The sequence below is a fragment of the Nyctereutes procyonoides genome, unplaced genomic scaffold (genome assembly GCF_905146905.1).
Source record: "Nyctereutes procyonoides isolate TBG_1078 unplaced genomic scaffold, NYPRO_anot_genome, whole genome shotgun sequence".
Lineage (NCBI taxonomy): Eukaryota > Metazoa > Chordata > Mammalia > Carnivora > Canidae > Nyctereutes > Nyctereutes procyonoides.
The window spans coordinates 15,628,643-15,654,801 of record NW_026575140.1 but is presented as its reverse complement, the minus strand read 5'-3'; the positions used below and the strand labels follow the sequence as shown (position 1 = coordinate 15,654,801).

Below are 26,159 nucleotides of genomic sequence, written 5' to 3'. Positions count from 1 at the left end.
ACTTAGCAGAAGTCTAGACTTAACTCTTGTACATATATCACATCTACCAATTTTGCATCCTAGAGCTGTATGCATCTCTCCCTTTTACACTGCTAGCCTTCTCTGCGTGATTGGGTCCCTGTCTCACTCTGTCTTCTGGACAGTGGGCTCTTTACCAGCAGTGCCAGGCTGTATGTATCTCTGAATCCTTAACACGCATAAAACAGGGCCATGCACATAGCAAAAGCTGAGTAAATATTTGTAGACTTGAATTGAGTCTCCTTAGTAATATTTCCCTTAGCAAAGATAGATAGATAATAGATACGTACATACATACTTACATATAGAAAGAAAGACAGGTCACTCCTGATTGAGAATGGGAGCTTTTAATATCCTCTTAATTCATCTAGTTAACAATAAAATACTTTGTGTCAAAATGATGTACAGTGACTTCCTGTCTTGCTAGTTGATTAATCTCAAAAGATTATTGGGATATCCAGACCTCTGCCCTCAAACAGACAATCAGCCCAGCTCTTAATATCACCAGTCTGAGCTTAGGCTCAGTAAATAGGTATTTATGCTTATTTTTGCAAAGGATTGGTTGTTTTTGCAAAGAGATGAAGAGATCAAGTATGTTGCGATGTGTGTGTTAGTCTGACTCCCTGCTTCCCAGCACAGCTTTTTAATTCATCAGGCTGTTGGGCCCCCTCCTGCTGGCTTTGGATAGAATTCTCTGGAGTCAGGAAAACAGCAATAATCCTTTCTTGCTCCCCGGGCAGGCTTTCGAAAAACTGAGAAGGTCTGGCCCCAGAAGTCATTTTAATTGACACTGGCTTGGCTTTTGAATAATTTTTTTTTTCCAATTTGTTAAGTGGTATTGTGTGTTTTCAGTGACTCGGGCATTAGAGAGTGCTTAGCTTGATTTCTGGGCCCAAATTCTGGAAACTCAGTTGCTCTGTGTAGTGTTGGGCATTTTACTTAACTTTTCTCAACTTTACTTTGTCATCAGTAAAATAGGAATAATATCACTTACTTTATAAGGTTGTTGTATTTGGAAAATTAATACATCAAAAATGCTGTTTTCTCCCAAAGTAGCCCCCAAGATAAGGACTTGGGTGCAGGTCATTTATTTAGAAGGTGATATCAAGAAGCAAGAATTGAACCTTTGAGATCCTGTGTGGAACATGCCCCAGAATCACGACAGCAGAGGGAATGTGGGCATTTATCCACTGGCTCCCACCCTCTGCTTCCATGATTGGTTTAGGATAGATACGTGACCCAGGCCGGAGGAATCAGAGCCTTCTCAAGAGCTCCTTGATTCTCAGCAGAGCTAGTAGATTGGAAGTTTTAGGGGTGCTAAGTTGGAAGTGCTGGGCCCCGTCTTCCCCAGCTGAGTAAACATGGCCAGGTCACCTAACCTGTCAGAAAGGTGGTGTGCTTATCTGAAAGCAGGATTGATGCCTTCTATCCAAGGAATTGTTTTGATTCTGCAAGAATACACGTTAAATGCTTAGCAGAAGCAAATCCTCAGTTAAATATTAGTTTTGTTTTTGTGGTTTGCCTTGATCTGATTCCATTTTGTAGAAATCTCTGAACGCTAAGCTGGGACAGTTTTTTGAAAGCGATTCCCATCTTTATGCATGTGAGTGTTTGTGAGCATGCCATGTGGGTCTTCTGTTAGTTTTGACACCCAGCTCTGATAGGTGGTGATTTACATTCTGGGGACTTCCCATGGACAAGTGTCCCCCAGTCCTCAGGAGAAGCTGCATCAACAGCCCCTCGTGGTCTTACCACTCCAGAAAGAAAGATGTGTCCTTCTGTCCCCACTCATGCTAGATTGGTAGCTACCTTAATTCATGAGCAAATAGACAATGGGTCGGCCTTGGGGGACAAACCAGAGAACAACTATGTACCAGGAGGACATTGTACCACTATGTCCTCCCTCCCAGTCTGTTCTGCCTCCCCAAACTAGACCAAGTAAAATGGTGATATTTATTTTTGGAAGATTTTCTATTGTTCTCTCTTACTTGAGAATATTCTCCAATAATCCCTTGATTAGTCTCTATGCTTTTAGTAAAAATCCAGAACTCTCGAAGGGACCTTTGTGACTTTCTATAATCCAATCTAGTTCATCTTTTGTCTCTCCTCTCAATACACACAATAGCTAAAAGGGCCATTCTGTGAACCTACCCCACTGATGTGCCCAAAGATAGTTTTTTCTCCTGGACAACTCTCCTCACCTGCTTTTGATGGACATTATTCATCAATTATAGCACTCTACCACTCTGCCCACATAATTTCTCAGTACCAAGGCAGGCTTTCCAAATAAGCTGCCATTTCCAGAAGAGATATAATTTATTTGTTATTTCATCATTAAATTGTAAGCTTTTGGATGGCAGAGGCTATGTATTTCTTATTTTTCCTAAGACATTAAAAATATTGTGTTGGGAATATTCTAAGTATTTGATTGATGTTTGTCGAATGAATGAAAAACCTTGTTTGAAAGCATTTACCATCTGGCTTCCAGACTGGAACTTGTGGGTCGTGGTTTCAATCTGCTCACACATACACAGTTAAATTTGATCTTCATAACAATTCGAGGCCATAGACAATATGATTATTCCCATTTTAGTAGGGGAAGCCTCAAATGCCAAGGAATTTGCCCAGATTTGATCCCCAATTTGCAAGATTCCACGTCTTATGCTCTTAATCACAACACATGTGGGTACATATGCTTGTGGTGTATTGAGGTTGCAGTTGCTCCTGTCTGAGTCATTCTTTCGTTTGGTGTTTGGGTGCCAATTTGAATAACTCGTGGGACATATTTCCCAGCATCTTTGCTTGGCTGATAATGGGAGCTGTGATCATTATGCAAAAACACTTATGTCTTAGACAATCCAGGCTGCTGTAACAAAGTGTTGTAGACTGAGTGGCTTCTGAACAATGGAAATATATTTCTTATTGTTTGGAGGCTGGAAGTCTGAAATCAGCCTGCCAGCATGGTCAAGGTCTTGAGAAAGCCCTTTTCTGGTTGCAGACTGCCAATATCTTTGTATCCACACACAACGGGTGTGTGTGTGTGTTTGGGGAGGGAAGGGACAGACACTGTCCTGGCTTTCCTAATGGCAGTAATCTCATTCATGAGGGCTCCACCCTCATGACCTCACCTATTCCTGATTACCTTCTGAAAACTCACCTCTTGATATCATCCCATGGGAGGAGAGGATTGCAACATAAGAATTTTGGAGTGTCACAAATATTCAGTCCATAACAACTATTTTTCTTCCACAATCAAATCTAGAAGTGAGGGGCACCTGGGTGGCTCAGCAGTTGAGCATCTGCCTTTGGCTCAGGTTGTGATCTCGGGGTCTGGGGATCAAGTCCTGTGTAGGGCTGCCTTCGAAGAGCCTGCTTCTCTCTCTATGTCTATGTCTCTGCCTCTCTCTCGGTGCCTCTCATGAATAAATAAATAAAATCTTTTTAAAAACCCACACAAATCTAGAGGTGAAATATTGAGATCTACGTATTTTCTATTGTTTAAAAAAAAAAAAAAGGAAGCTACTATTTCCCAAGTATCCCATTTTTCCCTGCACTAGCAAATGGGAAAAGAAGCCAATGTTGATGCTTACTATGTACCAGGCACTATGCCATGTGCATTAAGTACATTATTCTCATGAACAACAGCCACTCATCTTTTTTTTTCTTTTTCATTTCGTTGTAAACATTTATTTTTTTATTTTTTTAATAATAAATTTATTTTTTATTGGTGTTCAATTTGCCAACATACAGAATAACACCCAGTGCTCATCCCGTCAAGTGCCCCCCTCAATGCCCGTCACCCATTCACCCCCACCTCCCACCCTCCTCCCCTTCCACACCCCTAGTTCGTTTCCCAGAGTTAGGAGTCTTTATGTTCTGTCTCCCTTTCTGATATTTCCCACCCATTTCTTCTCCCTTCCCTTCTACTCCCTTTCACTATTATTTATATTCCCCAAGTGAATGAGAACATACACTGTTTGTCCTTCTCCGATTGACTTACTTCACTCAGCATAATACCCTCCAGTTCCATCCACGTTGAAGCAAATGGTGGGTATTTGTCGTTTCTAATGGCTGAGGAATATTCCATTGTATACATAAACCACATCTTCTTTATCCATTCATCTTTCGATGGACACCGAGGCTCCTTCCACAGTTTGGCTATTGTGGACATGGCTGCTAGAAACATCGGGGTGCAGGTGTCCCGGCGTTTCATTGCATCTGAATCTTTGGGGTAAATCCCCAGCAGTGCAATTGCTGGGCCGTAGGGCAGGTCTATTTTTAACTCTTTGAGGAACCTCCACACAGTTTTCCAGAGTGGCTGCACCAGTTCACATTCCCACCAACAGTGTAAGAGGGTTCCCTTTTCTCCACATCCTCTCCAACATTTGTGGTTTCCTGCCTTGTTAATGTTCCCCATTCTCACTGGTGTGAGGTGGTATCTCATTGTGGTTTTGATTTATATTTCCCTGATGGCAAGTGATGCGGAGCATTTTCTCATGTGCATGTTGGCCATGTCTATGTCTTCCTCTGTGAGATTTCTCTTCATGTCTTTTGCCCATTTCATGATTGGATTGTTTGTTTCTTTGCTGTTGAGTTTAATAAGTTCTTTATAGATTTTGGAAACTAGCCCTTTATCTGATATGTTATTTGCAAATATCTTCTCCTATTCTGTAGGTTGTCTTTGAGTTTTGTTGACTGTATCCTTTGCTGTGCAAAAGCTTCTTATCTTGATGAAGTCCCAATAGTTCATTTTTGCTTTTGTTTCTTTTGCTTTCGTGGATGTATCTTGCAAGAAGTTACTGTGGCCAAGTTCAAAAAGGGTGTTGCCTGTGTTCTCCTTTAGGATTTTGATGGAATCTTGTCTCACATTTAGATCTTTCATCCATTTTGAGTTTATCTTTGTGTATGGTGCAAGAGAGTGGTCTAGTTTCATTCTTCCGCATGTGGATGTCCAATTTTCCCAGCACCATTTATTGAAGAGACTGTCTTTCTTCCAGTGGATCATCTTTCCTCCTTTATCGAATATTAGTTGACCATAAAGTTCAGGGTCCACTTCTGGGTTCTCTATTCTGTTCCATTGATCTATGTGTCTGTTTTTGTGCCAGTACCACACTGTCTTGATGACCACAGCTTTGTAGTACAACCTGAAATCTGGCATTGTGATGCCCCCAGATATGGTTTTCTTTTTTAAAATTCCCCTGGCTATTTGGGGTCTTTTCTGATTCCACACAAATCTTAAAATAATTTGTTCTAAATCTCTGAAGAAAGTCCATGGTATTTTGATAGGGATTGCATTGAACGTGTAAATTGCCCTGGGTAACATTGACATTTTCACAATATTAATTCTGCCAATCCATGAGCATGGAATATTTTTCCATCTCTTTGTGTCTTCCTCAATTTCTTTCAAAATTGTTCTATAGTTTTTAGGGTATAGATCCTTTACCTCTTTGGTTAGGTTTATTCCTAGGTATCTTATGCTTTTGGGTGCAATTGTAAATGGGATTGACTCCTTAATTTCTCTTTCTTCAGTCTCATTGTTAGTGTATAGGAATGCCATTGATTTCTGGGCATTGATTTTGTATCCTGCCATGCTACCAAATTGCTGTATGAGTTCTAGCAATCTTGGGGTGGAGGCTTTTGGGTTTTCTATGTAGAGTATCATGTCATCGGCGAAGAGGGAGAGTTTGACTTCTTTGCCAATTTGAATGCCTTTAATGTCTTTTTGTTTTCTGATTAACAGCCACTCATCTTAAAAAAAAAGTCCTCACTCAAGCATCACTTCCTCTGTGTACACTTTCCTTGACACCCTCTTTTATCATAGAGTTGGCCCCTCTCTACTTTTTGCTCCCACTTGCCCCCCTAACATTGTCTCTTTGAAGCTATGTTGCATATATTGGTGTCCATTTCTGCCCATTCTCTAGGCCTATCTGTCAAAATGGAAGCCACTAGTCACAAGTGCTACTGAGCATTTGAAATGTGTTCAGTCCAAATTGAGATGTGCTGTATTAAAATACACATGAGACTTTGAAATCTTAGTGTGAAAATATCTCATTAATAATCTTTATATTGACTGCATGTTGAAGTGATAACATTCTGTATATTGGGTTAAATAAAATATTAAAATGATTTTTTTTTACTTTTTAAAATTTGTTAGAAAATTTAACTATATGTGTGGCTCATATTCATATTTTTATTGTATAGCATGGTTTTAGACTGTGAATTTCTTTTTTTTAATTTTTTTTATTTATTCATGATAGTCACAGAGAGAGAGAGAGAGAGAGAGAGAGAGAGGCGCAGAGACATAGGCAGAGGGAGAAGCAGGCTCCATGCACCGGGAGCCCGACGTGGGATTCGATCCCGGGTCTCCAGGATCACGCCCTGGGCCAAAGGCAGGCGCTAAACCGCTGCGCCACCCAGGGATCCCTAGTCTGTGAATTTCTTAAGGAAAGGTCTGTGTCTTACTTTTTTTCTATTTCTAGGACCTGGAATAGGGTCCTATGCCCTGTAAATGTGCATTAAAAATCTTTTGAACAAATATGTCTTCATTTAACACAGAGCCCCAGATCTTCTGGCCCCAGTGATGAGACCTGAAATTTGGCAGGAAGACCCAATGAAGGAACTCATCACAGTGAAGGTTAGGTGGGGGACAGGCATTTTGGCTGTCTCTGCGCAGAAACCATATTCTTCAAGTCAAGAGACCAGTTAACAAAACAAATGCAAAACAGAAGAGTGGTATGAGCTAATGGGATAGCTGGAGTGGGGAAGTAGTTAGTAAGCCTGGAGTATGGTTAGTGGAAAGCCTCAACAGCTTCCCCCTTTGACTTCCAAAGAAAGAGCAAATTCCCTGGAAGAGTCACAGTAGGAGCTTTGGGAACTTAGCTGTTCTGAATTCCCTTGCTGCTCCCTTATATCCTAATGTCTTCTTGTGGCAATTCATCTGAGGGCACTGTCTGGTGCATGGTTCGCACAAGGCGATGGTCAAGTGCATCAGGGAATCAACACACTTGTTAGAAGCAGCCTTCTACCAATGATACATTGGAATTGATGGACAAATGTGACAACTTCTTTGCCTTTCAAATGAAACTATAGGGGCTGTTTACCTCTCCCACAGTGGTAACTTGCTCATCAACATAACCTGAACTGGCTTCTTCCCTATTCCTCTTCCCCCCAGCTGTGCTTCTTGGGAATACCTCCCAAGACTGCTGACACTCAAGTCCTTGTTCTGACAGTGTCTGATTCTGAAGGATCTGAAGCAGGGCAGGGGGTATGAGGTACTTGATGTCTAAGTGGGACCACATTTAGGCTCATCTCCTATTGCTCATCACACTGAACCCCACATTCACTCTTGGTAATCACCTCCATGCCCAAACTTTCATGCCACAAGACCACCACACATCCTGTTCCTTTCCACAGAAATCCAAGATTATCAACTTGGCAAAGGCCTCCACACGTGGTACTGACTTCCCATCCTGCCTTCCTCCTTTTCCACTCCATCCCCATGTGTATATTTCAGCTACACTGTTCTACTCTCCACTCCTCGCTATGCCCTTCAGATGTTCTCACCTCCTGGCTTCTACACAAATGTTTGCCTATGGCCCCAAATGGCTTTTTTTTTTTTAAAGACTATTTATTCATGAGAGACACAGAGGGAGAGGCAGAGACATAGGCAGAGGGAGAAGCAGGCTCCATGCAGGGAGCCTGATGTGGGACTCGATCCCAGGACCCCAGGATCGTAACCTGAGCTGAAGGCAGATGCTCAACCACTGAGCCACCATGGTGCCCAGCCCCAAACAGCTTTTGAAAGGTTTGCCTCCATTACCACCCAAAGCCCATTCACACTGCTGAAAAGAATTTTGTTTCCAACTGCTTCACTTCTTCCCCATTCTCAGAGAGGTGCTGGGCTGTGTTTAAATGTGACAGTGTACCAACACTGGCTAAGTGAGACCATAAGATTTATGTGGGATACATGAACATTAAATTAGAATACGTAAGAAAATCCTTTATGGAAGGAATTTCACTGACAATGTGAGTCATATTTCTACCTTGCAAATTCAGTTTTATGTATGTGTCATTTTATTAATATGGGGCTTAGCTCTATTTTTTTGGCTTCCTGCTGAGAATATGGTAAACACAGTGAAGCCTCCCTAATCACGAATTCCTCCTTCATGAAATCTTAGCCTTGGGGATTTACTTTTGTGTATCTCTTTGATAACCTTGAGGATTATGAAAATGAAAATGGTTGAGACGTGTGAGGTGTTTCTTTTGTTTTTGTTTTTTGAGAGAAAGATGTGTGAGTTTTAAAATCAGCACCTCACTGAACACTGGGATGGAGCCAGAAAAAAAAAAAAAGCTTCTTAATATGCATAGTATTTGCTATACAGCAAAACAAATTCACAAACATATCATTGAAATCAGAGGAAACGGAATACCTGAAGAGTTTCTAGGGAACAAGGGATGGTAATTTGAGATGCATCATATTTCACCCTATTTAAGCCAAGAAGCACATTAAGGTGGTTAAGAGCATGGGTTCTAGCTTGGCTCAAAATCCTGGCCCCATCACTTACGAGCTGTGGGATCTTGGCCAAGTGCAAAACCTTAATCTTCATTCGTGTCACCTATAAAATGGGTGTAATGATAAACCCCGCCTCTAGGGCTGTTGGGAAGGTAGGAAAGTTACTGTATAGAGTATTTAACTTTAGTTTATATATATATACAGCTCTCTTAACAGCATATTGTAGGTGCCTTATAAATGCCATTATAATTATTGCCATTATTATTTTTTATTTTTTTTTATTTATTTATGATAGTCACACACACACACACAGAGAGAGAGGCAGAGAGAGAAGCAGGCTCCAAGCACCAGGAGCCCGACGCGGGATTCGATCCCGGGTCTCCAGGATCGCGCCCTGGGCCAAAGGCAGGCGCTAAACCGCTGCGCCACCCAGGGATCCCTATTGCCATTATTATTATACGATGTCTTCAATAGTCCTTTTATTTAGTGGTTATACTTTCTTGCTTGAGGGAACTTGAATATTTTTTTAAAGGCGTCTCTCATCCTGACCCCTATTTCCTTTACACAGTCTTTAGTTTCTCATTTGAGAATTCTTCTATCGCATGTTTTTAATTTTTTTCTTTTTTAGTCACCCACTCCTTGCATTTTTAATAGTGGGGCTGCTTTTCCAACAACTATTTATGTGGAGTCACCAATGCCAGGCGAGGTTATGCTATGCTCAATACTTTATTTATATATTTTATGTAAACATAATTTGCTTTGTAGGCACAATGTAACAAAAGCTCTAAAGCCACAAATACATTAGACAATGTTTCAGTTCACTCCAATCAAGTTTGAATGACAGAGAAGCCTTCACAGTTCCTTTAAGGCAAACTGAGACTTTCTTACACTTCCTTCAGAAAACCAATCACGTGACAGAAAGAAGGTGCTTAAAAGGAGAGTGCATTAAATGGCTAATTTTGGCATTATCTTTCTCCTGTTCTTCCCAGCATAACTTGACCTTGATAGTCAAACTCTAGTTTTCTCTTTTCACTCTGTATTCTGAAGAGACAAAAGGGTTTTCTTTAACCAACTGCCATAATTTGTGACGACTATTGATTTTGCTAGTTGAAAAACAGATTTAGGGAAGCATGATTTTCTTTAATGCCTCTCCTCCGGATAGAACAAAGGCCATTTGGATTCTGCACGTAGAGTTCCCACTCCCTTGGCAGAGGACAGATCTGATATGGCCAATGGCTCTTTGTTACCCCAGCCCTAGAAAATGCCATTCTGTCCAGCTCACCAGGAATGTCACTTGGGTCGTGGTTCTTCTTAAAACCTCATTGTCAGCTTGGTTATGGGAGAAACATGACCAATAATACAGCATTTAGCAAAAGTGTTGGGGGGAGGTGGGGATAAACCTCCACATTATCTTTCTGAATGGCCTAGAAATGAAATATTGGTGAGCCCTGGGGTACGAACAAAAGATGATGTGAGTGTCTTTTTCTGATACCCTCATCTCTCTGCTCATCAGATGGCAGCACCCTTTCTTGTCTTCCTATTTTACAAGTACATTCACAATGAGGAGAAAACTCCTGTCAGATAAATATTTGGCATAAATAAGTCATCATCACAAGCTCAGGGTAGGAAAAAAGAACATGATTAATGAGGTGACATTTGTTACAAAAGGACTTTGGAAATAGAAAGGTAATTGCTGGAATGCATTCATTCCCATTGTTTGGGGAAAGAGTTGGGTCTACCCTAAGGCTCACTGGTGGAGAGATGGGGCAATCAGGGAGCCCTCCAAGGTCTTTTAGAAGGCAAAGTGACTTGGGGTGCTAATCATGTGGGCTCCTTGTGTCTCCAGCTTGGTTTGTGAGTGAAGGAGTCACTCTTTGAGCCATAAGGAGTGGAAGGAGGGAATGAGGAGTGCTCTTGTGGATACATCGAGCCTCTCCTTCATCCTCCAGGGGAACTGTTCACCTCAAGACATGTCAAGTATTGGTGGGGCAGGTGTGATGTGGGGTTTCTTAAGAGTTTAGGAGCTGGAAAATTCGACAAGGGTATACAATCAAGTAGTTTGGTCCCTGATTTCCAAAAAGCAGGGGCTTGCAAAGAGTCTGCACCATAATTTTATATTTTAGAGGAGAGGAACTGCACGTTTGGCATCAGATACTGAACATCAACCGGTTTGTATCGCTAGAGTTTGTTACATGTCAGAACATGCTTTGTCAAGAAAAGAGATACTCATTGAATATTTTTCCCAAATATGGTCTACAGGGGAGGTCTTCCTTGGGGGATCCTTGGTAAAGGTAGCCGCTCACTACCTGGAAATGAAAAGAGCAAAATCAGTAATGCCCATGGCAAGTGTGCAAACGTAGGCAAATCTCAGTAATGACTTCTCAAATAGTCCCACACATGTGGACTTTTCTTAAAATTAAAAGAAAATATATATGGTGGGGAAAGATTTTGCTCATGAGACCTGGTTTCAGAGGAGAAATCTCTGTGGCTGATCCTCAAACTCATGCTATTGACCCATCTTCTATCCTGAGAAATCCATATCTACTTTCCGGTATTGATGATTAAGAACCAGTGAAGGGATCAAGCATTGGAGGCTGCGAGGAGAGTGGTTTAACCTTTTGACCATTAAAAAACTAAATGAATGTAAGGAAGTTGCCTCTTAAATGGGGAGAAGGAAAGTACTATTTGGAGAGATCCTACACATACGGGTTCATAAAAGCACCTCCTGGCCTACCCTCGTTCTGCCAGCCACATTGGCAAGTGCTCTTGTCAGAATCATGGGTAGCTGGCAGCAAAAAGTGTCATTGGCCCGAAGAATTCTACAATCTGGACAGTGCTTTTATGATAACACCTTTCAATCCACACTTGTCTTTGCCCATGACTGGTCTCGTAGGCATTGGGCCTGTGGGCTTGTATTAATTTGCAAGGCTGTTCTAGAACTGTTCACGAAGGACCCAAAGATGGATAGTTTTGAAGTAGGAGAGAGGGGAGAGTGTAATACACCGATGGGGGAGGGACATAATACTGCATGGAATGGGATTGGCACTTAATGTCAAAAACAACAGTGATCAACAGCTTTTTAGCTCAGCTGACTGCAGACAAACACAACACACAGTGGACTACAGCATTTGTTCACTGGGGCACAGAAGAGCTTTCTCAACCAGCTCCTCTTGTTCCAAACCATCCTTCACATTTTCCTGTCTGGGTCCTGGGTTACTGGATAAAGGGCATCCGCTCCTTGTTCTCGCTGTCACCCTCGTGGTCCTCCTCCTCTTCTCCCGCCTCACTGGTCTCTGTGCTGTCATTGGCCATCTACAATTCAACAGAGGATGTGTTAGAGGGTCTGCAGTCTGTCTCTTACCTTCTTCAAGTATCTGAGGACGCCCCTTGGGAAGGACTTCTTTGAGAGCTCAGAGTTAGGGTTGCTTTCTTCCCCAGGAAGGCAGTGTGCTGCTGCCATCTTCTGTTGGGTGTCCTAAGAAGCAGACTCTGAGATAAGGATTTGAATGCAAACATTTGGAGTTTGGGAGATGATTCCAGGAAGCACAGGTAGGGAGGGAAGAGATGGGACAGAAAAGGCAAGGTAGTCAGGACAGGATGTGTTAATAAGTAGGCTCCTACTGTGGGCACCTGGGGCTCAGTCCTGCTGGGGACCACTGGGAGCCAATGAGGGACTCACCTCACAGTTGCCCTACATGAGGGAGAAGAAGCCAGGGAATGGCTAAGGTGGGTCATCTCCCTATCATCTCTGGCCAGTTCTGGACATGCTGGCCCAACGTGCTCCTGCCACTAGAGGCTCTCAGACAGAGGGGTCAGCGCTGCGGGAACATGGGTGGGCAGAGAGAGCATACCCTGCACAGACTGGCCAGGGTTTAAGTCCTGGTGCTGTCAGTTTCTACGCTGGAAAAACAATGCTAACAAATGCATGTTTGTCTACTTTGCGGTCTACACCCTTCCCTTGGAAGTTGTTTCTGTGAAGACGTGGAGTTTGGTTCTACCCAAAGCCTCATAAAAGCCCTCCTTAGATTCAGGAACAAGGCCCTTGGCATATGCCAAAGCAGGCTCTGAGCTCTTACACTCAAAGGTGGGTTTTTCAGCTCCTGCTCTGATGAAAATCCCCTGTGGTGAAACAGGCCTTCCTAAATCCCAAGGGTCCCAGTAGGACCTCACGTGTTATGGATACAGACAGGAAGCTGATGTCAACTATCCTGCTTAAAAGCAACACACTGTCCAGGATGGCTCTAGATCTCTTCTACAGACAGGGTAAAATAGAGCTGGTTGTATGTTTTAAGAACAATACAGGTGCACAGAAGACCCATGACCCAGCCCCCTTCTCCCTAGCCTCACCCCCTCATCTGCCTTCAGACATTTGCTGGCACAGTCCTGGAACTTAGTAAGCACTCGCTGAACAATGTCCCTATTGTTATAAGTCACTTGCACTTTGTTTGTTCTTTTTTTTTTTGTCACTTGCACTTTGTAAAATGCCTCCTCATGAAGCCATCCTTCATTGAGTGAAATGACCATCACTCCCAAACTACCTAATGGTTACAAAAGCCAAGGAAACACTTAAAAAAAAAAAAAAACATGTGGTAAAACATGCAAAGATTTAAAGATTTTAGTTCTTTCTCTTTTACAAACGTCTGATGCAGAGTTGAGACTAAACAGGTGAGAAAGCAAACAAAAGACTCTTCCTAAATATGTTCTTGGTTAAGCCTTCCCTAGGATTTAGTATGAATTCCTGTGTATCATTCTACCCGACTTGTGAGAATTTACCAATCTCCAGTTTACAGGCAGGGGTACTGAAGATGGAGTAGCAGAATGACTGCCCAGGGTCACCCACAGGAGCTCAGAGCCGGGCTTCAGGTGGAGGAGGTCTGAGGGCGCTCTGTGTGTAGACCACCCACCACATTGCCCCCTGTCCTGGACCAGTGGCCACTGCAAGGGGGCTGGGTGTGAGCGTGACATGCTTCATGCCTGGTGGGTTCCATGGGTGTAAGGGTATCATCCTGATGAAAGGAGACGAAAATCAATGCAATCATCAGGAGGCATCTCGGAGGCAGGTGGCATCCTCCTCCGAGTACTGAGTGTGAGTTTATTAGATTTTACCAGGAATTCCTCCCACTTGTGGCAGCCAAGAGACGGCCCTTGTAACCGACACAGGTCGATTATCCGCTCCTTTCCTGACTGCCCTCTGATTGCTCCTCAAATGCTCTCATGGGCACCTTCCTTGCCCTTTCAGCGTGCGTCCCAGCTTTGTGCCTAATGGCTCATTTGCAGAATCAGTTGATTAGGCTGGTTGAGAACTGCGGGCTTTCCCTCTACCTGCCCCGTACCTGCCCCGGCAGGCCCTCTTCTGCTGGACTGAACGGATCCCTCGGCTTTTGACTCACCAGTGGAGTCGGGGTCTTCTCCACATCCAGAATTAATTTGCCGATGTTCCCCCGGTCATGGATCCGCTGCATGGCCTCCTTCACCTGAGAGGAGAAAAGCAGAAGCGCTGGGTGGGGGAGAAGCGCCCAGGTGGAGGAGCCACACCCCTCGCCGCCCACCTGGGGGGCTGTGGCTCAAGGTTAGCTGCCAAGCCGCGCTGGAGGGGGGCCAGCGTGCAAAGACATTCCGGATGTGTCATTCACGCACGCTGAGCTTGTGCAAGCAGCTCAGTCTTCTGGGTCTAAGAAATGAAACTGGTAGTTCCTGAAATAAGACGAAATTTTCTTAAAAATAAAGGTGGGGGAGCACCCCGGTTGGCTCAGAGGTTGAGCACCTGCCTTTGGCTCAGGGTGTGATCCTGAAGGCCCAGGATCGAGTCCCATGTCGGGCTCCCTGCATGGAGCCTGCTTCTCCCTCTGCCTGTGTCTTGGCCTCTCTTTCTCTGTTGTCTCATGAATAAATAAATAAAATCTTAAAAAAAAAAAAAGGCGGGGGGTGGTGGAGAGGAGAGGACTGTGTAGTTCTAAGAGACAGAGGACACATCAGCCAGAGTAAATTTTGACCAGCAAAATCATTTTTTATAAAGTCACTTGTGATCCTGCTTACCAAAATGTTATATAACTCTGATTCATAGTTTTAACTAAAATAACCCATTGCCTAGGCTAAACCATATTCAGGAAAATTCCCTTCAGTTAGTCCTGGTTATTGGGTGGAAATTTTGTTTCCACTAAAGTAGAGATTTTTCCAGAATTAGTAGTCTACCCAGAGAAGAAGGCCTAGATTCCTTTTCATATGATAGGGGCCTGTCAGACCAAGCCCCTCTAAAAAAAAGGCAACGTGTGCCCTCATCTGATTGATGCTTTAGCCTTTCACTCCGTGGCTGTGAGGAAAATGGACTTGGAGCGGGTGCTATGCGGGTAAAATGAGATAAGGAAAGGGCCACACTACCCAGTGCTGGGCATGAATAGGTCTTCCACATCTCTTACTGCAACTTTTTTCTTTTAAAGATTTTATTTATGCATTCATGGGAGACACAGAGAGAGAGGCAGAGACACAGGCAGAGGGAGAAGCAGGCTCCCTACTGGGAGCCCGATGTGGGACTCGATCCCAGGACCCCAGGATCACACTCAACCACTGAGCCACCCAAGTGTCTCTCTCTTAGTGAAATCTAAATGGAAATACAGCATCTCTTGATTAAACAACAAAACAAAACAAAAACAAACAAACAAACAAAAAACACAAAGCTACAAGAGATCTAGCCTAAATATTTTTCCTACAGTCTCAGATTTTTAAATATTTTTGTTCACCCATTCAGTCCACAAAGTATTCACTAAATGTCCTCATAGGCTAGATGCCATGTTTTGTTTTTTGTTTTTAATTTTAAGTAAGCTATGATGTCTGTCTTTGAGGAACTCAAACTGGGGCTGATGGAGTAGCGTTTGCTTAAAACCCCAAAGCTGTCTTCTCATTTGGATAACAACTTGACAGAGCCATTTAAATGTGCATACTCTAATTGCTTTTCTGGGACTTATCCTAAAGACATAATTCAAATTGTTGGGGAAAAAAAAACTTAATCACACAAAAGACACTCAATCACAGCATTGCTTTTAACGGCAAAACACCGAAGCAACTTATATATCACAGAATAAGGGAATGGTTAAGTAAACCATGGCTCTTACATTTATCTATGAAATGGAAATATTTTGTTGCTATTAAGCTGCTAATTATAAAGAATGTACAGCAGGATTAAAAGCCTTTATAATATTGCTAACTGAAAATTGAGATGCATATTTTTATTTATATCCCCATAAAAACATGGACATCCTAAAATAACTAGAAAGGGATTTGGATATATGATAAAGCATCAGGTAGGGGAAATAAGTGCCTTTTAACTCCAAACATTGCTATTTGGTAACATGTTATCAAATTCAAGTCAGTACTTAATATAAGTTAAATGCATATTTAAATAGTCTTTGGAAAACCTAGCATTGGTTGGAATCAGCCTTTTTTATAGACTGAACCGTCATATGATTGTTAAATTTCCTGACCCTTATACATATGCCAATAGATTTATTTCTGTGGTGAACATTGCTTTTCAAGATGCTGTCATGTCTGGTCGTAACCAGAATTTATTTGCTGAGAAATTTAAAATATGGCAGACAGCTTCCACAATGCCCCCCCCCCATCCTTTCCTCCTGATGCTTACCCTCCCGTGTAATCTCCCTCCCTTGAGTGTGGGCTGGACCTCCTGACTTGCTTCTGACCAGTAGAATATAACAAAAGTGATGGGATGTCCCCTCTAAGATCAGGTTATAAAAGACTGATTTCTGCCTGTTAGTCTCTTTCTCTGACTTTTCCGGCCTTCTTCCTCTGATGATAAAAGCTGCCATGTTGTGAGCTGCCCTGTGGAGAGGCCCACATGGCAAGGAACTAAGAAAGACCTCCAGCCACCAGCCAGTGAGGAGCCATTACCCTTAATCCAAAAGCCCATGAGGAACTAGATTCTGTCAACAACCAATGGGAGAGCTCAGAAGCAGACCCTTCCCCAGTGAAGCCCAGAAATGAGACCTTATCCCTAGCTGACACCTTGATTGAAGCCTTGGGAAATCCTAAACCAAAGGACCTAGCGAGCCCATGCCCAGATTCCTCACCCACATAAAACGAGGTCACAAATATTATTTTTGGCTACCAAGTTTTGGGGATAATTTGTTATGCAGCAAGAGATAACTAACCTTATCTTTCATACACGATTCTTACCCTGCGAGACCTATATTATACCCATTTTACAGGTAAGTACCTTGATGCTCAAAGATATATGCAATTTGTCCCAAGATGATAATGGCTATCAGTGACAGAATTGTGATTCAAATGCAGGTTTGTGAAGACTTCAAAACTGATGTTTTTTCCAAGTTCCATGCAGACTGTGTTTCATTTAATTCTCAAAGGCAGAGGAAGGTGGTAGGTAAAGTCTCACATAATGACTTCCCAGAATTCAGTTGTTTATTACCCTGGCAAGTCATTAAGCACCTGGAAACTCCTTGGAGATCCAGAACAATTTTTGTGCTGCATCTCCAACTAGACAGAGCCCAGAGAAACTGAAAAGCTGTTTTCCTACCAGTTAAAGCTTATTGTGATGTTACAAAAAAGCCCCCTGAAGGGCTGACTCTAATCTGCATATTTTGGGGACATTTCTTCTTTGAAATGAACGGACTCCTTGAAGTTCCTTTGGGGGGGGGGGGGGCTAGAGAAAAAGGTAGGAGTCTTTCCAAGAGGTGACTGAAGTAGTCTGATCCCCAGCCATGCTGTCTGAGTTTATATCCTCTTAGGCTGCTCTTGGAGACATGCAAGAGACCTTTTGATGACAGCTTAGAAAGAAAGAAATGACCAGTTTTTGATCAATTCTTTATCAGGTACAGTATGAAGCGTTTTACATACATTCCTTCTTTTTATCTGCACAACCCAGCTTCATAGACGAGAGACCTAAAAGGTGAGAAATCTAAGGAATCTGTCCCAGGTCACCATCTGAAAGGTGATGGTTTGAACCACCTGGGAACCGAGAGAGCGGGTTCCCCTTTCCCAGAGTCCGGACGAAATCCAGGACAGGGCTCTGCTGTCCGCACTCCAGAACTGCCCTCCAGGAAATCCATGGCAAGGTCAAGAGACTTTGCTCCTAAATTACCAGTTTATAAACTGAAGGACCTCAGTAGGTGACAGTGACCAAAAGGTGGTGGCAACAACCTCCAGAAAGCTACTGGTTGTCTCTTTGGCTAGCAGTTTTCGATACAGTACGCTTCTGCTTAAAACTCTCTCCCTTAGGACTCAGGAAAAGCTTGGTAGACCTGCATTGCCTCACACAGTAGCCACAAGTCACATGTGGCACTGGACACTAGAAACAAGGCCAGCACAGACTTCAGCGCACTGTTGGTGTAAACCACCTGGCCAACTTCAAAGACTTAAGACAGAACAGACACTGTGACATCGATCACATGTTGCAACGATCGTGTGTTAAATATTCTGGGCTAAGTAAGACATACTACTAAAGCTAGTTTTGCTCACTTTTTTCTTTTCTGATGTGGCTACTACAAAACTGAAAGCTTCACGTGTGGCTCACGTTGTACTTCTGCTGGACAGTCCTGGACTTGATCTTCAGGAGCTGCTGCCTGTTGCTCTTTCTGGCTTCCCTCTTTTCCTCTTACACCGCCCTCACTCCTGCTGCTGGAGATTTATCTGAAGTTCACTGGGTTTCTCATCTTTGTGCCTCTGTATGAATTGGGTTCCTTCCTGGAGTCCTGGAGCTAACTCACATCTGTCCTGTGGCTGGTTTAGATGTGAACCCTTCTAAAGCTGCTCTGCACTCCCGCCCCTGCCCCTTGAAATTGGGGCCGAGTCTCCTTTGAGCTCCCTTCACAACCTGGGCCAGCTAGTAATGTCACCCTTGCCCTCAGCTTAGAACTTGGCCCCTCTTCTCTACAGTACAATTCTCTAGACCAGTGCTGTGCAGCAGAAATAGGAAATGAGCTATAGAAGTACTAAAATTTCTCTAGTTACTCACAGTAACAAATGTGAAAAGAAACTGGTGAAATTACTTTTAATAATGTATTTTCTTTAACCAAATCTATCCAAAATATTATCACTTAAGTATATGCCCCATATAATAACGTCTTAATGAGTATCTTATATTCCCTTTTTCCCCCTTTTGTACTATGTGTTTGGAATCCAGGGTGTATTTTACATTTACAACATGATTCAACTTTGGAGAGCGCAGCTTCAGATGGTGGGACAGGGCAAAGGGACCCCAGGGCACAGGAGTACTTAGCATATGATAGCCTCCAGAATGAATGAATGAATGAATGAGCAAGTGGGTATGTGGAGAGAGTGAGATGCCACATAGCTGAGCCACACAGGAGGTTTCTGTTTCATCTAACCCATATGCCTCTTGGTGGCCTCCTCAGTGCTGCCTGCCTGGGTGGCCCGATGGATTCTGTTTGTAATCAGGGCCATGGTCCCTTCACATCCAGTTTGAGATGCCACTGCCAGCTGTGCGGCTGGCCAGATCTGGTGTTAGCAGCTGGATTTTCCAGGGAGAAGGATTCTGGGCATACTCAGACTATCCCAGCCAGAGCTGGTATCCCATCCAGACAGTGGGAGGAAATTTGAGTCATCTCATTAAAACATCTCAAGATGCCAAGATCCTGCACACAGAGGCTACGTGAGCTTTTCCTTGGTACCATCCCAAGTGAATGGCACAGGAGGCAGTGAGATCATCACTGAGTCCTAGGCTCTGCTTTAACTCAGCAATGTCATTCCAGCAAGTTACATCATCTCTACTCTTCACCTTCTTAATATATTAAATGATATTAGCTATTCTATCCATTTATTCATGCAGTCAGTCACTCATTCAACAGTGCCAAAGCCCTACTTGGGAGCTGGGTATAAAGTAATGGATGAAACAGATATGCTTTCTCTGTGCTGAGGTACTCAACGCAGAGGTATACAGTGCCTTTTTTTGCTTATTAAATAGGCTAGTCATAATAAAAAGAATCTCACTACTAAAAAATGTGTTCTTAAAAAAAAGAAAAGAAAAATAAAAAAAAATAAAAGATGTGTTCTTGATTTGTTTAGTTAGCCCCCACAGATTGCAACCCATCAGAGCTGATCCTTTACCATGGGTTCATGCTCCAGCAAAGTCCACTGGCATTCCAAGTGGTATTCAAGCATGACCTATGGGGGAAATGTAATTGATTCAGACCATGTTTGCAGAGGAACAGTAGTTAACGGTCATTCTTATTTCTGTCTGCAGTAGAACTAGGAGTTGCAGCTTCTGGAAGCCTAGGAAGATAACAGTGAGTAAACACCTACAAGATTCCCTGCTGTCATGAAGTTCATGGTCTTATGGGAGACATATGCAGTCAAAGAATGATTTGAATAAATGTAAGATTGCTGCTTGATAATTCTAAAATGGTGTTAAAAGAAGGTGGGTAGGGAATTTGATCTGGTTGGGAAGATCAGGGTGGGCGTCCCTGAAGAAATGGTAATTGAGCTGGGATTTAAAGGATGAGTAGGAAGTAACTAAGACAAAAAAGGAGACGGACCATTCCAAGTGGAAGGAGCAGAATGTGAAAAGAGAGACTGAAAAGAAACCAGTGGGCATGAGGATGAAGAGCAAATGTGAATATAGGGCAAGGTGCTGGCAAGTTTGGTTAGGGCCTTTGGTATTATATATCAAAGAGTTTCCAAGGATGCGGTGGCCACACTGACCATACAAATCTAGAATATCTCTCTACCTCCAGTTACTCACTGAGTAGTCAGTTTTTCACACTTGAGTAATGAGAGTTAACAATGCTCAATCTTTGTTGGGATCTCATTTAATGTTTCACGGTATTCAATTTCCTTTTGAATGGTGTGAAAGACACAAAGTCATTAGGGTATAAATGATACCACTTAATAATCAAAGCATTTGGCTTGTGCTAAGAATAATAATAAGGCTAGCCACCTAAAATAGGAAAAAAATTAAGATGGGTTATTCCATGGATCACTGTGCCTATTAGGTGATAAATTAAAAGGTTTGAAAAGGAAGAAATGAGTAATACTATAATTAAGTAGCACATCTACCAATGTCATCTTTGGAAGATTACTCACATTAACAACAGCCATCTTTGGGATGGCTTAAAATACAAAGTGGGTGTTGAAAAGTAACACATTCGTTGCAAATGGACTTGGAATCCGGAATTTCTGTGTTCTATCAAGTAGCTCCAGGAGTCTAAAGTGAGTGAGCTCCCAGATTTTGACCTAGATGAAAGAGTGACCAAAAAAGTAAAATGCCAGGGACCATGGATTAACCCACTTGGGAAAACAGAAGATTGAAACAGTCAACTACTTTCTGGGGCTAGTTGCACATGGGGTCGTTGCAGTAATACAGAGTCTGGACTAGGGTGGAAAAAGGGAAGTGACAAGGGTGCAAAATTTAAGGACGCACTCATTCTCAGGGTCATGCAGGGGCTGGGTTGGCACCTGAGAGGAAGCCCCTTTTAATCCTTGTCACCTGCCTGGCCCCTTTTAATCCTTGTCACCTGCCTGGCCCCATCCTAGTTCTACTCCTCAAGGATGGCTGTTATTTTCTTTAAGAAGGGAAACATTAAGTAGCTTTTAGAAGCATCTGTTTGGCCAGTGGACAGAAAATGGAAGTGCTCCAAAAGGATTTTTCAAGAGGCCATTAGTAGGGAACACTTGTTTAAAAGAGGTAAGGAACATTCTGAGTAGGAGGGAGAAGGAAGGGAGAAAACAAGATTGTGGGATCTGGCTGGAGTAACTGGTCCTTTGTCCTTCATGGGTACGTGGACGACACTGACTCTTTTGACCAAATATATATTGTGGTCACGAGGGGTTCAATGAATTGAACCAAAAGCCAAGATATTCTGCAGAAATCTGCAATTAATAATTGAGCCAAACTATATATTTTTATCCATATTGTATTTTGAACTAAAGCAATAGAGGAAAACAATCTTATGAATTCTCTCCACTGTTTTATCTCATTTAACCATGCTTCTCAGTGTTGGATTTGGATGGTTGGATAGAATTGAAGTGGACACTCAGTGGACTTTTATTCCAACATGAGAGTGAGGTTTCTGGGGAGGAAAAAGGTGCAGAAGATGATTCCTGCTCCCTGCAGAAAAATATCTGTTGTACGTCCGTAAGAGGGACATTTGAAATGTGACAGGGCACAAAGGAGGAAGCAGTTGGGGTTAGGACAAGGATGAAAACCAAGGAAGTAGCTCTTAGTCTGAGACTCATAGGTTGAGTAGAATAGCCAATAGAAGGACACTCAGCCAATAGAAGGACATACACCTAATCCATAGGAGTATTGCTCAACTCAGAGAATGAGTCACTGATGGCCACAAGCACGTGGAGGGTGACTCTCATATCACTACGCTGCTAGGTCCAGAGGTCCATACGTTGTGTTAGGAGAAGGCAAGAGTGCCAAGGAAAGAGCTGCATCTAAAAATCAGGTAAATGTAGAGGACAAGAGGGCAGAGGCAGCACCTCCATGGGGTGGAGGTGGGCGTTGTTCATCATCATCACAGCAGCTGACATAGGACGAACAATCAGCAGGTGCTGTCACCGAGCAAAGCACCTTATAGGCATGACCTCATTTCATTGCATCAACCCGGTGAGGTAAGCGGGGGTTTGTCGGACTGTCAGTCAGAAGTACATAAAAAATTCTCCCGTTTCTTCTGGAGTCCCCATTGCTCTTGGAGGACAGCTGAGATGAAACTGAGGTTTAGTGAGGAGAAGCGGCTTGCCCAAGGTGAAACAGTGGAATACGGAAGAGCCGGGCTTCCAACTGAACCCGGTGTAACTCCAGGGCTTAACGCACGGTTGCAAGGTATGCAAGCGTGGGATGCTGCAGGAAACAGGAGGGAAGGCTCTGGGGCCCGGGGCCCTGCACAGTAGGACCAGTAATGTGTTACTTCCTCTGTACTTTGGTATACGCCTTACTGGTTTCTTGGTTATGACACTTACTCCCGTCCCTCTTGAAGAGTTTCTCAACTGAGGTACTATTGACATTCTGTGCCAGAGAATTCTCAGTTGGGAGGGGCTGTCCTGTGCATTACAAGGTGTTCAGCAGCATCTCTGGCCTGTACTCATTCAATGCCAGTAGCACTTCCAACTTTGACACGTAAAAATATTTCTAGCTATTGCCAAGTGTCCCCTGGAGGGCAAAATCGCCTCCAGTTGAGACCTGTAGTATTATGGGAGCATATTCCTCATTATCCCCTCTCCACCCCTCCCACTGGTCTGTGGGCTCAAGGGCAGGTGGTTGCCACACCTCAGTACTCACATGTCACCTTGGACAGGGACTTGCCCACAGGATCCTGGGTTCTGCTCTATTCCTAGGACTAGGAAGAGTGTGTAGTACACAGCAGGTGCTCAATAACAGAAGAACACAAGATGGCCTATGATCTCAAAATGCTCATTGGTTATATTAGGTTCTCTCAAAGTGTGGACTGAAGGCTGCCTGCATCAGAATCACAAAGCATGGCTTTTAAAGTGGTGTTTTGGCCTCGCCCTACACCTGTTTGTGGAGCCTGTGGAGACACTTCACTTTAGGTGATTCAGGGCTCTTAAGTTTCAGACCCTTGAACTTAACTGGTTCTTCACTTAATAAATATTGACTGCCGACTATAAATCAGGCACTGTGCTTGGCTAACTCATGGCAAGGAACAGGAAAGACAAGCCCCCTGCTCGGCTAAGATCGCTCTTAGAGAATGAGCTTCTATTCCCTTTTCTCATATCTGGGTAGAGCCTAGTTTAACACTTGGCTTATATATCATTGCATGTTAGAAAGTGGCAGAGAGCCACAGCTGCAGCCCCTCCCATTCGGGGCTATAGGGGAAGTAATCAGATGTCAGCTTTGGTTCTGCACCCTTGTGTAGACCTCAAACAAATTTCTGCTCAGTGCATCAAGAAACCTTCAGGATATTGTCTTATGATTAATTATACCCATTCACTGGCTCTGTGTGGCCCCTCAAAGGACCCAGCAGCTGAGTTTCAAGCACTCACGGTTGGAAGGGATGATGTCTGTTGTGGTGGGGTCATAGGATGTGTGTGCATCAGTTAGAGTCAGTGAGTTATTAAGCAATTCACAACCTGTGGTACAATGCGCCAGATCTTACTGTGACATGAGCAAAAAAATCAGAAGCAGAGTTGCATGCTGGAAATGCAGTGGGAAGGCTTGTTTCATTTTGAGGAAGGAAAGTAGGATCTAGTGTGACCCAATGGCTAGTAGAGACGTACATCCTTGAATTAAGAAATGCAAATCAGTGCTCTGCAAAGTGAAAAAAAAATGTCCAGAAATAAAAATTGTATTTAGCTATAACTACAACCAAGTAAATAATTGTTTGCATATAGACAGGAATCCGGTAGTAATACCTTGAATAATCATACCCAGTCTACCGCTAAACCATTCTTTTCGTTAAAAAAATTATGAACACGTGGTAAAGTTTGGGTAATAGTTTTGTAGGGAAAACTACAAAAACAAACAAAATACATCAAACTGGGTGACTTAATAGCAATTTCTCACACAGTTCTGGAGGTTAGAAGTTCAAAATCAAGGTTTGATTGGTTCTCAGCTGCCGTAATTTAGAGGAGACATGTCCCTTTATCCATCATTTAATTACCAGTGATAATTCCTAGCAGAGGCAGAATAAACTATTTATTTTTTCCTTATGTTTACTGATAGCAACAGCTTTTCAAGAGAAGCAAAATGAAAGAAGAATAAATCCGTATGAGTAAAACATCCACTACTTTAATAGTTAATATTCCTTATTTTATATTTAAAGGCAAAAAAACTAGAGAAAGATATTCATTGGGAATAGAATAGTTATGAGAATTGCAGGATATCTCTGTATCTTACTGACATGACAAGGAGAGTAGGTAATTGTATATTCAGTGTGATCACATGTATATAAAATACATATTAATGTAAATAATAATAGGTTGTGTCAACCTAACAACCCTGGCAACATCTGAGTGGTAAGGACATGGCTAGTTTTCATTCCCCTCATTATCTGTGTTTTAAATTTTTATTCATTCATTCATTCATTCATTCCACTTTATTGAAGTATAACTGACATGTAAAAAGCTGTATACAATTGATGATTACAGCTTGATGAGTTTGGGGATAAGTGTACACCTGCGAAACCATCACCACCATCAAAGCCATAAACATACCCATACCCATCACCTCCCAAAGCTTCCTCCTGTTCTCTTCATTATAATAATTATGTTTTAGTCATATTTTATGAGAAGAGCACTTAATGTAAGATCTACCCTCTTAGCAAATGTGAAGTGTACAGTACATACAGTGTTGTTAGCTGTCGGCACTATGCTATATAGTAGATCTCCCGCACGTATTTATCTTGTATAACTGAAATTTGACTTTGCCTTTGACTACTGCCTCTGCAGTCCTCCCTCCGCCAGCCCCTGGCAACCACTGTTCTATTCTCTGCTTCTGTAAGTGAGACTAGTTTAGATTCCACATATAAGTGAGATATTTTTTTCTGTGTTTGTAAAAATGTCCACAATGAGCCTGTGTTCATTGTAGAGTATAAGCGATGGTGAGTATACTCTCTAGGTCCATCTGTGCTGTTGCAAATGGCAAGATTTCATTTTTTTTATGGCTGAGTTATATGTGTATGTATATATATGCCACATCCTCTTAATTCATCCGCCTACGGATGGACACAGGTTGCTTCCATATCTTGGCTATTGAAAATAACGTTGAAATAAACATAGGGTGCACATATCTTTTTGAATTAGTGTTTTTATTTTCTTTGAGTAAATACTCCGTAGTGGAATTACTGGATCATATGGCAATTCTATTTTTAATTTTTTTTTTTGAGGAACCCACAGGGTATAATGCTAAGTAAATCAGTCAGTCAGGGAAAGACAAATACCATATGATTTCACTTGTATGTGGAATTTAAGAAACATAACAAAGAAAGAAAGAAAATGACAAACCAAAAAACCAGACTTTTAAATACAGAGAACAAGCTCGTGGCTGCCAGAGGGGAGGTGGGTGGTGGGGTAGGGAAAACAGGTGATGGGGATTAAGAGTAGACTTATCTTGATGAGCACTGAGAAATGTATAGAATTGTGGAATCATTATATTGTACACCTGAAACTAATATAACACTATATGTTAACTATACTTGAATAAGACAAATAAAAGAAATAATCCCACTTAAAATAAAAGTGATGGTGAGTAAAGCAGCAGCTCCACTTGGATCATCCCAGTAGTGAATGGAGGTTACAGAGCAGCGGTAGAGGGAAGCTTATTGGGGCGGGGGGGGAGGTGTGGAAATCTGGAGCCTTTTATGGAGATGTGCAAGTGAATCCAAAGTAAATGAACCAGCAGCCATATGAGAGAACCATGTGCTAGCACAATCAGTGTCTCTTTGAGGATTCCCCATCCATGCTGCCCAAGAGGACACTCATTATTTTCCACCTGACTCTCCCCAGGCCACCAGAATCGAAACTCAGCCTTTAACTCCAGAAGGTGCCACCCCTGTGGCAGCCAGTCAGTGGGAGGTCTTTGCTTTCATCTCTTTATGTATGTTGTCTCCTCACCTCAAGCCCCCCATCCTGGAGGGTGATTTTCCCAGCCTCCTATCTGGTCCCAGGCTCCAGTTTTTCCACA

The 26,159-nt window shown here is 42.7% G+C and overlaps 1 protein-coding gene across 2 annotated transcripts in view; it reads right to left on the bottom strand.

Moving 5' to 3' along the window:
• Positions 1-9,237: 9,237 nt before the first annotated feature.
• The window catches only part of VAT1L (vesicle amine transport 1 like), a 146,159-nt gene continuing 129,237 nt past the window's right edge, over positions 9,238-26,159 (bottom strand). For both annotated transcript variants that reach the window (XM_055306745.1, XM_055306746.1), the window contains exons 8-9: positions 13,921-14,004; positions 9,238-11,842 (exon numbers count right to left, since the gene is read on the bottom strand). In XM_055306745.1, the coding sequence (XP_055162720.1) occupies positions 11,744-11,842; positions 13,921-14,004 (183 nt within the window). In that variant the 3' untranslated portion in view covers positions 9,238-11,743. The remainder of the gene's footprint in view (positions 11,843-13,920; positions 14,005-26,159) is intronic.